Raw genomic sequence first — 14,634 nt, forward strand, 5'->3', positions numbered from 1 at the left:
ACCGCTGGAATAAAGACGAACCGCCAGCGACACAAGCACTGGCACTTCTGGCAAACAGTGGCACAAGCACTGGCGCCTCCCGGCATGCAGTGGCACCTGCGGCAAACAGCAGCATCTGTCACGACAGCTCGCGGCACCTAGCTGCGGCATCTGGGGGTGCCACCAGAGATGCCGCTGCCACAAATTGAGCTTGCTGTCTCTCCAGCAAAAAGCAACAGAGTGCTCACTTAGAGACGTAGAACTTTGTTTTATTCAACTATTTTAATTCTGAAAAAATTGTCATTGAAAAAAGTCTTTGTGGCCCTTTAAGATTTGTATTTGAGTACCACTAATGTATAATACTGTGGTAGTAGTTGTGTTGTCTTGCCCAGACTTATAATAAGCAGACGAGGCGTGATAGCTGTTTTTTTTTATATTTTCTTAACAGTTGTGCACATGAAACTGTCCAGTGCGTCCAACTGATGTCTGGCGGGGCATGCCGGGTAATGGACCTTATCTTACTTTACTCATAACATCACAGTAGTATTATATAGGCTACATGTATGTGTGTTATTAACATTAACACAGCCTCTGTTCCTGGGGGTCTGTCCAGTGGACACACTGGTAAACAAAACTCCATTCAAAAAACAACAGTTTTAAGGTCAGGCCTTATTTTTTCTTTAATAAATCATGAATCATCAGAGTCATCCTGAACTATGATGAAGCTTTTACACAAACGGTGATTAAAACACAGAGTAAACACGCTGCGGCTCATAAACACTCTATCAAATATGTTGATAATGGAGCGTGCCACGGGACGAGCTCTCCATACGGCAGATTGTTGTTTCAGGGAGAAAATGGTTGGAAGCCACTGAGTAGGGTTGGTATTTAGTAGGGCTGTCAGTTTAATGCGTTAATTAGATTTATTAATTACACAGCAAATTAATGCATTATGAAAATTAACGCAATTAATTCTGAGATTCTGATTGGCAATTCAATGCGCGAGCATTTTAAATTTGGCCCATTGAATGATCCGTAGGCTACTTGGCAGTGGCACGTTACGGTAGACATAGACATATGTCTTAGAGCTTAGATCGGGTCCAAAATATCAAGCCCGACCCGACACGAGCCCATGCACGTTGTGTCCTAACCCGGCCCGGCCCAACACATTAACTGTAATTATGAGCCCGAGCCCGATTTAAACCCGACATTTTTTTAATACGTGGGTTGTTATAACTGACGTTCTCAAGCTCCTTGTTGCACTTACAGTTGTCGCCGGTAACACGTTACTCTAAACTGACCACTTTTTTCAGTAATGAGTAATCTAACGCGGTAATATTTCCAAACCAGTAATCAGATTAAAGTTACTAATTCAAGTCACTGTGCGTTACTATTATTTTTGTCATTTTCCTTAGTAAAAATATATATTTTGCTTTCTTCTTGCGTCTCGGGGAGTGACGTCTCGTGCGCGAGAAGTCACGTTTTCAGCACGAGGACACTCACTCACGTGTAACACCACGCAGCGACACAAGCATCTTGGAAGGAGGAGAGAGCTGCGCGTTTTCTAGCTGGAAATACAGTCATTATTTTGAGTTATTAAAAAAACACAAATGCTTGATCAAGGGCCCGGCCCGGCCCAGCCCGAGGACAGTGACGGGAAATATCGGCAGGCTTGGGCTCGGGCTCGGGCAGAGAATCTAAACTCTAATATGTCTATGATGGTAGCACCGAGGAACTTGTCCGGACGTATTCATCACTTCCCACCTGCGTCGCTAGTCAAAGCAGGGTGTGCTAGTCAAAGCTTCCTCTGTGCCTCAGGTCTCGCTGCCCAGCCATGTCTCTGTAGTGACAGCTAGCGTTTGTGTAGGTGTGAGTGTGTGTGTCTGTGTGTCTGCGTGGCTGTGTGTGTAGGTGTGAGTGTGTGTATGAGTGTGTATATATTTGTGTGTGTCTCTGTGCATGACTATGGGGGTGGGAGGGTTGGGTTCTTTTAAGCTTCTTCTCCTGATTTTATTTGCTGTTTCTCTTTTTCTGCTGTAAGGCACTTTGTGATACTTTCTGTATGAAAAGCGCCATATAAATAAAGGTTGATTTGATTTGATTTGACAACAGACACCCTGGACGCGACTCAGGGGAGCGAGGCGAGCACATTGTTGCTAGGGCCTTTTGAACGGCAAGTTTATTTATAAAAAGAACGAAGACGGGACTGTCAACAAGAACGCGGTGATTTGTAGCTTTTGTAAAAAAGAATTCGCCTATCACCGAAGCTGCTCCAGCTTGACTTATGCAAATGTACACACTAAAGCAACGAAAAAGTGAGTTTTGCATAATATGTCTCATTTAAACGCTAAACACGTCGGGATTAAGAGTCTGCTTAAGTGCCTATTTGAGATTCAGCCTTAATTTATTTCTGAATTTTATTTATATAAGTGTATTTGTATTGCATTTTTGAGTAATGCACCTGGCCTAACTGGTTTGCTGGGATGTGCTTGACCATTTTCTTTTAAATTTCATTTGTGAAACGCACTTCACGAATAAAAATGTGGATTTATGATCTTCTCTTCTTTGTGTATTCAATTGATTAGTCATGCAATACAAGTTTGTAATGTCCTAGAATTCCAATTCTTTATTTGGGTACATTTAGCAGATATGAGATTAAAATGCGATTAATTAGATTAATTAATTACAAATCCTGTAATTAATTAGATTATTTTTTTTAATCGCCTGACAGCCCTTGTATTTAGTAATGTGGTTAATTCAAATCAAAGTGGATGAATTCAACCTTTTTCTTCCAGTCTAATGAATAGAAAGACCAGAATATTAGTTCATACAGGATTATAAAAAAAAATACTGTTAATGATTGAGATGAAAGATTTTAGTTTGATCTATTTTTCTAGCTGTGTTGACCGGATCTACTTCTAACGCGTTACACGTCGTGCAAAATATCTCCACACATTTTGGAAAGTAGCGCTGCTGGTGGCTGAAATCTTAACAGGAAATCTTTCTTTTCCACAGACGTCCAGCAGCTGTTGGAGAGTAAAGAAGAGGATCCTCCTGAGCAGCAGGAGAGGAGCTCCAGTCTGGACCAGGAGGACCCACCAGAGCTAATAGACAATAAAGACAACCAGGAGGAACTCTGGACCCGTCAGGAGGGAGAGCAGCTTCCAGGGCTGGAGGAGGCTGATATCACCAAGCTCACAGTCACTCCTGTCCCTGTGAAGAGTGGAGAGGATGATGAAGAGAAACCTCAGTCCTCACAACTTCATCAGAGACAGACTGAACAGATGGAGACAGAAGCTGATGGAGAGGACTGTGGAGGACCAGAACCAGACAGGAACGTCAATTCAGTTAGTCATTTACCACCAGTTACTGATGAGGAGAAGTCACACTGCTCAGAACCAGAGATTGCTGACAAGCCCTCTGAACCTGAGACTGATCACAGCAGTGATTGGGAGCCCAGGAAACCTCAGGTCCATTCAAAGAAACAAGTTTCCAGCTGCTCAGTTTGCAAAAAAATATTTCCAAGCAGATCTCAGGTTGCTAGGCACATGAGAACCCACACAGGGGAGAAACCGTTCAGTTGTTCTGTCTGTGGTAAGAAATTCACACAACGCTCAAGTTTGGCAGCACACTTACGAGGTCATGGAGAAGAAAAACAGTACACCTGCTCAGTTTGTAAAGCGAGTTTCACTTGCAGAAGCTATCTGAACGTGCACATGAGAAGCCACAGTGAAGAGAAACCCTTCAGTTGTTCAGTTTGTGGTAAAGGTTTTGTAACAAAGGTACACGTCAGAGCACATATGAGGACTCACACCGGGGAGAAAAGACACAGTTGTTCAATTTGTGGTAGAACATTTGTACAACACGAAACTCTGAGGCAACACTTGACTACCCACACATAGGAGAAACGATACAGCTTCAGCGTTTGTAACAAAAGTTTCCCTCGCCGTTATAATTTATAAAAACATAAGTGTGTTGGTGATAGCAGCCAAAATACCTGAAGTGACAGAGATGTTTGTTGGCCCAATTTCTGACTGAGACTGACTGACGTCTGTGTTCCTCATTCTTGCCAAACTTGATGTTTTAAGTCTGTTTCCACTGAAATAGTTTTGAGTTTATTGTTTATTTTTTGTTTAGATATGACTGTTAATCCTCTAGAAACAACATAGTTATCTTCAGTGATGGACCAGTGGGTCTTTTTCAGAGCTGATACCGATTCTTAGAAATTAAAAAGACTTAAGAGACTTTACAATGAACATTTCTGCTGATTGTTGTGATGGTTTTTATTTAGCCAGTGATCCCAAAGGAGAGAAGTATCCATCTCATACACACTGCGTGTAACAGCTGTTCTCACTTGTTCAATACTAAAGGACGAAAGCTAAAGGACAAAATGTATATTCAGAAATGTTTAAATAAAGTTGATTAACGGAACATTGTTATTATTGTATATATATATATATATATATATATATATATATATAATGACCTACCTCATCTTCATCTAAGTTTATTATTGTCTAATCTGTTTTGTTGTATTGATTGTATATCCTCCATAAGATATTGTTTGGTTTGTATCTTCTAATGTGGATTTTTTGGGGGGATGTAGAAGAAGAAAAAGAAGAAGAATGTGTGTATTTGGAATTGTTTCAATAAAGTTGTACAAAATCAGAAGAAAAGCTAAAGTTAGTTAGCATCTCTTGCTGGCAGGACAAATGATGAGAAGACTGTATAAAAGGTAAATCAGTAAACGGATGGAACCAGCAGGAGGCAGTGATGCTACATATAGGAAGCTAAACGCCGTAAAAAACAAAAAGAAGAAGAAAATGCCAACAGGAAGTAGTCGGAGACGTTTTGACAGGGAACAAACTGTTTTACGGACATTAAATCTCAGAATAGATTCTGTTCTGTTCTCTTTATTTTAATAGCTAAATTATCTGCTGCTGTCCTGCGGAGCTAATGAGGTCAACTAATGAACCACCAGAAACTGTTTACGTAAGGATAAACTCTGTTGGAGCTTTACATGACATTAGAGCATGTTGTGCTTTACTGTCAAAAATATGATGATAAGAGAAGGCAACTGATGTTGAATCTTAAAGGAATAAAGTCGAAGTGTGAGTTACGGGATCTCTTACAGAGGAAGTTCTGGGGAGAAGTGTTATCACTTTTTGTTTCAGTATCTTAGGAGAACACATTTGATAGAGAGAGTATAATTTTGTATATTATTATTTATTTATTAGTTTTATTTCCTTTTTTTAATCTATTTTTTATTATTATAATTTTTTTTTATTTATTGACAGAAGGTATGATGTCCCGATCCACAATCCATACCAGTAGGTGGCGGTAATGCACCAAAAAGCTGTTGCCATAAAACATCAAGAGGAAGAAGAAGTTTACGTGTTTCCCCCGGACTCATTTCCTGTTACGCAAGGATGCAAAGTTATTATTATTATTTTTTTTTTGGATGCAAAGTTAAGTTAGCGTGGCTTGCTGCTTTTACGACAATGCGTCCTAACGGAACACGCCCACAGAAAGTTCGTCAGAGCAGTTGATTGTTTCAGGCAGCCAGCGAGTCCAAATGTCCGAACAGACTCTGTGTCGTTCAGTTAATCTGAACATGTCGAACATCTGAATGATCTCCTGGTGTCCGACGAGTCTGAAGAAGCTAGTTAGCTTGTAGGAAATAGACGGAGCCGAGCGGACTGTAAACACAGCGCACATCAGTGTGAGCAGACAGTTTTTAACGGAGTGTTTCTGGAGGAAAAGTTCGTGTGAGTCAGTGAAAATGTCTAAAGTCCAAACGCTGAGAGTTTTTATGAAGCAGCGACTAACTGCGGCTGCTGAAGAGATATTTGAGCTGTTTGAAAGAACGATAGCAGAGTACGAGGAGGAACTGTGTCGACAACGGAAACTACTGGACGCTGTTCTCCAGCCTCAGGTCCAGTTACACAGAACAGGTCGGTTCTGTTACTTCTTTATTGTCACATTGACAACAGACACAGTGAAGCTGGAGCTCTCGGTTCCACCAACACTGCTCAGACAACTTGTATGAAAAGAAAAGCAGTGAAAATGATTTAATACATAATGTCAAGACATCAATAGAGGAATATACATAAAAACATGTATAATACTGTGGTAGTAGTATTACATATAATGTGTGTTATCAACATTAACACAGCCTCTGCTCCTGGAGGTCTGTCCAGTGGACAACCTGGTAAACCAAACTCCATTCAAAAAACAGATGTTTTAAGGTCAGGCCTTATTTTTTCTTTAATATAGCAAAAACTCTTCTTGTTCTTTTTTTATTTGGCAGGTGTACAGTGGTGATAAATGAACTGAAGAGTAAAGAGGGTCAAATCTTCAGAGTCATCCTGAACTGTGACTCAGACAGACTGTGGAAATGTAGAATTTATATTATAACGTTGTTAAACTCTCTTAATAACAAGGTGCTGGCTCTACCGCTGAGCCACAGCTGCACTTATCCACAAAACTGTGAGTGTCCTCTCGTGGCCTCATCGTCTCATCCAACCCGACTCTTCCTCACCTCTGCTGACACACAGAGATGGACAGAGTACTCGACCCCAGTACATGAGTAAGAGTACAAATACTACTGGTCAAAATTTACTCCGTTACAAGTAAAAGTAGCTCAGTCGACATGTTACTCGAGTAAGAGTAAAAAAGTACTTGCTTTTAAAGGTACTTAAGTATCCAAAAGTACGTGCTTTTACATTTACTTTAAGTAAAAGTAAGAGTAAGAGTAAATTTCTTATTTTTCACATCAATGAATTACTATAATTTTTTCTAAATGAATTTAGGACCTTTTAACTCTTGTTTCTGAGAATGAACTCTTTGAAACCACCTGCACTGATGTGCTTGCTTTTAGAACCACAATGTTATATAAAGCCTGCAGAAACACCTATAAAAACAGATAAAATGAATGGGATCACAGGAGGACAGCAGATGTTGCAGATGCAGATGTTTATTAACAATCATTAAAACTGTAACCAAATGAACCTGCACCGTCCAACTAACTCTCTATCATTTAGCTAAGTTGGGAACTGGAACCCCCTCAGAGACCAATGTTGTCCCCAGACCACTGGTTGAGAATCACTGCTTTACAATAAACTACATGATGCAGCCAATGTCGTGGTTTTGTGTTGACAAACGCAGTCGAGAGCGTGGCTACTTTGGTGGTATCCTTATGGGGAGGGATGACGTATTTCAGCTTTAACGTAGATCCCAGTGGAGAGCGTGCACTGTGATAGGTTTCCTTCTTTGACAAACACAGCTTGTGTCCAAAAGTATTTTAGAAAAAACCTGAAAGTAACGAGTACTTTTCAGCCTTCCTAGAAATTAACTCGAGTAAAAGTAAAAATATTTGTCTTGGAAATGTATTCAAGTAAGAGTAATAAGTACCAAAGAAATCTAATACTCAAGTAAAGTACAAATCCTCTGGATATGTACTTAAGTACAGTACTCAAGTAAATTTACTGTGTTACTGTCCACCACTGCTGACACGGGTATCTTTTCTCTGGAAGCCCCCGTTCTTTCCTCTGCACCTGGCTGTATCTTGTTGCTCTGCTCTCCTGACTTCACTCCTTTGGTATTTGAAAAAAAAAAAACACAGATACTTTCCTCAGCACACATCAGCTCATAGTGACTCTGGCCTCAAGTTTTTAACAACCGAGTTTCCCTCTTGGTATCTCCTATTATGTTTGATCAGTCTTTGTTTTAAATAATAATAAAAGTGTGAAAAGATATTAGAATGGGAAGTTTAATTACTTTTACACAAACAGTGATTAAAAACACAGAGTGAACACGCTGCGTCTCATAAACAGTCTGTCAAATACGTTGATAATGGAGCGTGCCACAGGACGAGCTCTCCGTACGGCAGATTGTTGTTTCAGGGAGAAAAAAGGTTGTAAGCCTCTGAGTAGGGCTGGTATTTAGTAGTGTGGTTAATTCAAATCAAAGTGAATAAATTCAACCCTGATTGAGATGAAAGATTTTATTTGATCTATTTTTCTAGCTGTGTCGACCGGATCTACTTTCTAACTCGTTACACATCGTGCTAAATGTCTCCACACATTTCAGAAAGTTGCGGTGCTGGTGGTTGAAATGTTAATGGAGAACTTTGATCGATTTCAACATGCAGCTTTATCGCTCAAGCTACCCTTGACTTGCCAGTACCGAAGACGCGAACACTTTTGGTCCACCCCTTACAGGGATCCTTGAACGGAGAGTTGGCTTTGACAGCATGGGGTCAGAACTTTACACTGTGTTTTAAGCATCTTAACATGCTCCAAATCTCACCCCAAAAGTTATGCAACATCAGCAGACACCTTACAACACAGCACTGTAGCGTGTATGACTCAAACTGAATAAAAAAGTGGTTAAAACAGTGTGTTTGTGCAAGCAGCCACATACCGGTTTGTTGACATCCCTGTCATCTCTGTGCATGTTGAAATCGACCGAAGTTATCCTTTAACAGGAAATCTTTCTTCTCCACAGACATCCAGCAGCTGTTGGAGAGTAAAGAAGAGGATCCTCCTGAGCAGCAGGAGTGGAGCTCCAGTCTGGACCAGGAGGACCCACCAGAGCTGCCACACATTAAAGAGGAACAGGAGGAACTCTGGACCCGTCAGGAGGGAGAGCAGCTTCCAGGACTGGAGGAGGCTGATATCAAGTTCACACTCACTCCTGTCACTGTGAAGACTGAAGAAGAAGATGAAGAGAAACCTGAGTCCTCACAGCTTCATCAAAGACAGACTGAACAGATGGAGACAGAAGCTGATGGAGAGGACTGTGGAGGACCAGAACCAGACAGGACCTTCAATTTAGTTAGTCATTTACAACCAGTTACTGATGATGAGACGTCACACTGCTCTGAACCAGAGATTGATGACAACGCCTCTGAATGTGAGACTGATGACAGCAGTGATTGGGAGCCCAGGAAACCTCAGGTCCATTCAGAGGAACAAGGTTCCAGCTGCTCAGTTCACAAAAAAACTTTTCCAAGCAGATCTCAGGTTGTGAAGCACATGAGAACCCACACAGGGGAGAAACCATTCAGTTGTTCTCTCTGTGGTACGAAATTCACACACAAGTCTTCTTTGAACGCACACTTTAAATTTCATGCACGAGGAAAACCGTACACTTGCTCAATTTGTCAATCAAGTTTCAGTCTCAAAAGGCATCTGATAACACACATGAACATCCACGATGGAGAGAAACCATTCAGGTGCTCACTTTGTGGTAAAGGATTTTCACATAGATATGAACTGACTAAACACTTTGTTGTCCACACAGGGGAGAAACCCTTCAGTTGTTCTGTCTGTGGTAAGAATTTTGCACGACGCGATCATCTGAAACAACACTCTACTACACACACACAGGAGAAACGGTAAAGCTGCAGCATTTGTAACAAAAGTTTCACTCGCCGTTGTATGATCAAAATACACAAGTGTGTTGGTGAGAGCAGCCAAACTACATGAAGTGACAGAGATGTTTGTTGGTCCAATTTTTCCAGCATGACTGAAGTACTGAGGGCAACACTGATCAGTTAAAACTGATACAGATGATAGAAGAGGATGTGCTCCTTCTTTTATCTCATATGATTTGAGATGTAGGGATGGGTACAGAAACCTGGTGTTATATGTACCAGATTATTAAATACTGTAGTATTGATCACCTCCAAAGTTATCAGTCTTTTTATCTAAACTTTGTATTGTTTAGCTGTGTTTTATTATCATGTTGTTGCATGTTGTTGTTGTTTTCATTCTTGCTAAACTTGATATTTTAAGTCTGTTTCCACAGAGATATTTTTGAGTTTAGTGTGATTTTGCTGTTTAGACATGACATGATATATGAGGATCAATGTGAATCCAGGTTGACACATGCTACGTAAATCGACGTATTTATGTATTCAAATAAGTTGATTATGTAACTGCAATTGTATTGTTTAGTTTTAGTGTAGTTTATTAGTTTATTATATCGAAGACAATCCCAATTAATTAACTGCATCAACAACAGTAAAAAGGGGCAGCTTTAGCCAACATGGCTAATATCCTGCTGTAGTCCCCGGCCTGTGAAAGTGAACAGTGAAACATCAGTACAATCATGCAAAGACAACACATAATCAAAGCATACAGAAACAGCACAAAATATAAGCACACATCAGCACATACAATCACATTCAGGAGTGCAGACAGACATCACACACTGTAGACAGGCAGCATCCATGATGCAGATAACACACAGCCATATGTTAGTGTGTGCAGGTGTAACTGTTGACAAGCCATGTTCTTAACTTGGCTGTAAAAGTGGAGTATGTATGTGTAATTAAATGGTTATTATTATTTAAGCAATGAGAATACAGAATCAAATGCACAACGAGTATCAGTAATAGTAGTACAGAGAAAATCATATTAGTACCCCTCTCTGGCCCCGTGATTCATTTAACTCATTTTTTATGTGTGTTACTAAAAACCCTGTAATTTACGACATGTAATTACTTGATTTTCATCGTTCATGTTGCTCTTTTCAACAATCTCACTGCACGATTGTTTTCTTTTATAGCCGTCATTTGTGAGCACCTCCCTGTGTACACGATATCGTCTCTGCAGCGATATATCTCAGAATAAAAGGTGCAATGTGCAAGAATTCCAGATGAAAACATTCACAAATTAATTCAGACTGTCAACAGAATGTGAATACATTCAAGCGTTTACATTATGATGTCTATGTAGGATGTGGAGTTATCTACTAAAGTTAGCATGCTAACAGCTAACCCTGATCCGTCCTGGTCCAATTCGAGAAAACCCCTGTGCAGTCCCACCTGTACGCTAACAGTGAGTTTGAGCCTGATAAAAGGCTGATGTTTGATGAACCCTTCATAATAACAATGAGCAACAGGTGCAGCCACAGCTCACCCAAGGCCGCAAAAGGGGCCTGGGGAGACATTTTGTAGGCTCTTAAGAACACAGACAAAAATGAGAATAGTAATAGTGATGGGCCCGCGTGATCATGATGAAGGGGGGATGGTCCAAGAGGACGTTTGCCGCCTTGACCACAGGTATAAAAGTGGGAGAATCGGGGAGAAATCTCAGTTGCCCTGGGTTACCTGATGGATGTATGTTTTCTTGTCTTGGAATAAACACCATTTTGGACTGAAGAGCTGCTGTTTCACCTCTGATGTTTGGACTTTAACTTTGAGCGTATTTTCAGAGTCAGATAGTGAAATAATTGGACGGATAAGAAAGTTAGTCTCCCACTACATTTTGGCGAGCCTGGCCGCGGAGGCGGACTGGGGTGGCAAATCTCAGGCGCACCCCACATACACATAACAAAGTTACATTTTTTCTTCATTCATGAGCGATGCCGTCTACTCCCTCCCAGCCCACAAGTCTCAGGTAAACCTCTCCAAAAGAACCGAAAACTGATAATTATGAAAAATTTAAATACAATTAAGGTATATTGCGTCAAATAATTATTGTGATTTTATTTATTTATTTTTGTATTATAAAAACTATAAAGAAGAATTATTATTGTTATTATTACCATTTAAATAAATAAAGAGACTAATTGAGGCAGAACAAGTTAAAGAAAAAAAAGTGAGAAAAAAAATGTTTTTTTGTTTTTTGACAAGAATACGTAAGTAAACAGTGAAATTGTTTTAAAGAAAAAGAGAATAATAATTGCAGCAAGAAAGAAGAATAGAAGATAAAAGTAGTGCAGCGCCTGCTGTACCAATTAGTGTCTATAACGCACAGTAAGTGGCCGACAGGACTGACACCCGTTGAACTAGTAATGTTAAAACACCCAACGCAAAAGAGAAAAATCCAGGAGGGCATGAAAAGGTGGCACAGAGTTTCCTCTGGAGCCACTAAGTGGGCAATAACAGGGACATCTGACCTAAATTATTGTGACTGAATAGAGGCTGAATTACGGAGAAAAGACCTAAAGAATGATGATGATAAATGATAATGAAAACCAGGAGGAAATAAGACAATTTCCAATGTGAGAGGTGGATGGGAGAATAGTGTAAAAACTTAGAGTAGAATTGAAAGAGAAAACAGAATACCAGAAGCAGATAACACACACAGACACACAAGCCAAAAGATTAGGAGAGACCTTGACAACCAGCCAGAGCTCAACGCAGAAACAGAACTCACTGTCAGTGCAGCTGCACATCAGAGGAGCTAGACCACAGCCAAACCTCCGAGCTTTTAGCAGAAAACTTAGACTTGGAGTAGAGAGCAAGCATTAAATCAGTGCTGTGACAAATAATTAATGAATAATAATAATAATATAGGTGTCGGCTGTAGCTCAGCGGGTAGAGCCGGTCGGCTAGTGATCCTGATGACCTCTGCCATCAGTGAGGGCCCTGCGATGAGCTGCGACTCGTCCAGGGAGATAACTGGGATTGGCTCCAGTAACAAACCCTGCAACCCTAATATACTAATAATAATAAAATAATAATAATAATTATTATTATTATTTAAAATTATAGGCAAAATAGAATAACATATATGATAACAAGTTAAGTGATGTGGATAAAGTGGTGGGTGATAACACAGATACAAGCGTAAAAATGAAAATGAAAATGAAATAATGACTGATGACTGTTACCCACTGAACAGGACATAGAAACTCAAGGTGTCGGAACGCATTTTTGGCTTGAATAAACATATTTTGATGATGAGGGAATTGGACATTAACAAACTGAACAAGAAATCAGTCAGAAATGTTGGCATTTGACTAAAGTTGCTAATACATACTTTTCCAGTTATGAATCAATGTGCTGTAAAGAATATGATCAGGATGTGAGAGGAGGAGGAGAAACTCCCTTTTGGTGTGTCAGAAGGTCATATGAGGGGCAATTATCTCTACATAAGATGACAATTACCGTCCTGATAAAAAACATCATCATCGTTTTAGGAAGAAGTAAGGAGTCTAAAATTAAGCACAGAATGGCACATTAAGCACAGAATGTTTAAGATGGTGTAAAATATGTTAGAAGAAACAGTAAAAGGAAAACAGGGAGGAAAAAAGATAGACTGACAAGTTTTTAAAATCAGTAATGGGACTGAAACAGTAATGGGAAAAGAGATTTTGAGTAACAAAATGCTGTCTCCACACCTACAACCCTTCTTTCAACAACACGTTGTCCACAAGAGGTCAGGCTTCCCAGGATGACTCTAGGAAGAACCAATACACTCTGACTTTCCAGCCCTCTTGTTATCTTCTAAAATGAGTCACAAATTAACCCTGCCTTCTCCAAAAAAGCCTTTATAGCAGCTTCTATTGACTGCTGGGTGCGGAGTCGAGAGGGGGATGATGTTCCCAAGCCCTGTGCCAACGCAAACAAGGAAGCAGACTGTCACTGAGATCCACAAGTGTTGTGTACACAGACCATCCCAGAGGAAAATTATACTGCTCAAAGCTTGCTCCTTTACGGCTATGGAGCCATAAAGGAGCTCAATGAGAGTTCTCATTTCAGTCTCGTTGCAGTCTTTTTTGGTCTCAAACATTTCTCATTTGTTTCTCCTAAAATTCCTTAGCAGCAATAGTTGAGACTTGAGACTTTACCACTTAAACCTTGCTCCTTTCCAGGACTGGGGAGACATTCTGAAACGTCATTGAGAGCTTGATGAGATCTCCTTTGAAACTTACAGGGAGCCCAAGTTCAGCTGTTTCTCAGGAGAAACAATTGAGAAACAGGAGAAATCAGCCACAGCCTCACTTTGGTTTCACATAGATCTCATAGTTGTCTAGGAGAAATGAATGAGACACTACTGAGATCTCTTTTCCAATTTTCGTTTCCTCTGGGATGTCAGCCAAACGAATTGAAGGAGGCTACAGAGGAATCTTCTGACACAAAGACTGGAGTCGGGTGTGCCACAGAGTCCTGGACACAGATGGCAGGCACAAGACAACAGCCAGAGGAAAAGGAGACTGGGTCTGCTTAGAATTAACAAGGAAAGTGCAGCAGCACTGACCAGAAGACAGATGGTTATGGGAACCCTGAGCTTAATCAGCAAAAACGCAATGTTGAGCAATCGTAAAGTTGCTGCCAGACGACAGATTTACCACAGTCCAAACAATCTATCTTGCCCAACCATGCTCAGCCCAGCTTGCAGAAATTAAAGCTTTTAACGGCAGCAAGTAAAATGGCAGAAGGCCAATAAATGTATACACGGACTCACAGTATGCAATAGCAGTGTGTCATATACATGGAAATATCTGGAAACAAAGAGGTTTTCTCAGAGCAGATGGCACACCAGTAACCCATGGAGCAGCCACCTTAACACTATTTGAAGCCATTCATCTACAAAGTGCATCAGCTATAATCTAATGTGCTGCACACCAAAGAGCAGTTCCCTAACAGTCAAAGATAATCGTTTGGCCGATGAGGTCGCTAAACAAGCTGAAACCGGTACATGTGTCGGACCGTTAACGGCAGCCGAAAACTGTGAACCACTCACCACTTTACTAAACGAGGCTGGCATATACAAACAGTTAGTGTGTTTGAAACGTGGTGCTATTAAAACCACTCAGGAAGACCCTCAGAAAGGTTTGTGGTGTAAAAGCCATTCGTGATGCGCAAGTACAGTAGATAAAACTTTGGCAGAATGTGATGTTTGTGCAAACCATAAT

The 14,634-nt window shown here is 40.5% G+C and overlaps 3 protein-coding genes across 4 annotated transcripts in view; all 3 read left to right on the top strand.

Annotated features, from left to right (window-relative positions):
• The window catches only part of LOC115578284 (putative zinc finger and SCAN domain-containing protein 5C), a 6,472-nt gene extending 2,237 nt beyond the window's left edge, over positions 1 to 4,235 (top strand). The window contains exon 2 of the mRNA XM_030411180.1: positions 2,995 to 4,235. Within this exon, the coding sequence (XP_030267040.1) occupies positions 2,995 to 3,881 (887 nt within the window). The 3' untranslated portion in view covers positions 3,882 to 4,235. The remainder of the gene's footprint in view (positions 1 to 2,994) is intronic.
• The window catches only part of LOC115578262 (zinc finger protein 2-like), a 44,896-nt gene extending 33,789 nt beyond the window's left edge, over positions 1 to 11,107 (top strand). The window contains exons 2-3 of one of the 2 annotated variants that reach the window (XM_030411132.1): positions 5,657 to 5,933; positions 8,488 to 11,092. In XM_030411132.1, coding sequence (XP_030266992.1) covers positions 5,762 to 5,933; positions 8,488 to 9,383 — 1,068 coding nt within the window. In that variant the 5' untranslated portion in view covers positions 5,657 to 5,761 and the 3' untranslated portion in view covers positions 9,384 to 11,092. Of the gene's footprint in view, positions 1 to 5,656; positions 5,934 to 8,487 lie in introns of both variants that reach the window. The other variant, XM_030411134.1, reaches the window with a different exon arrangement.
• Positions 1 to 14,634, top strand: part of LOC115578273 (zinc finger protein 2-like) — a 136,073-nt gene that overhangs the window by 49,657 nt on the left and 71,782 nt on the right. The window lies entirely within an intron of this gene.

This window comes from Sparus aurata, unplaced genomic scaffold, assembly GCF_900880675.1.
Source record: "Sparus aurata unplaced genomic scaffold, fSpaAur1.1, whole genome shotgun sequence".
In the NCBI taxonomy this organism is placed as follows: Eukaryota; Metazoa; Chordata; class Actinopteri; order Spariformes; family Sparidae; genus Sparus; species Sparus aurata.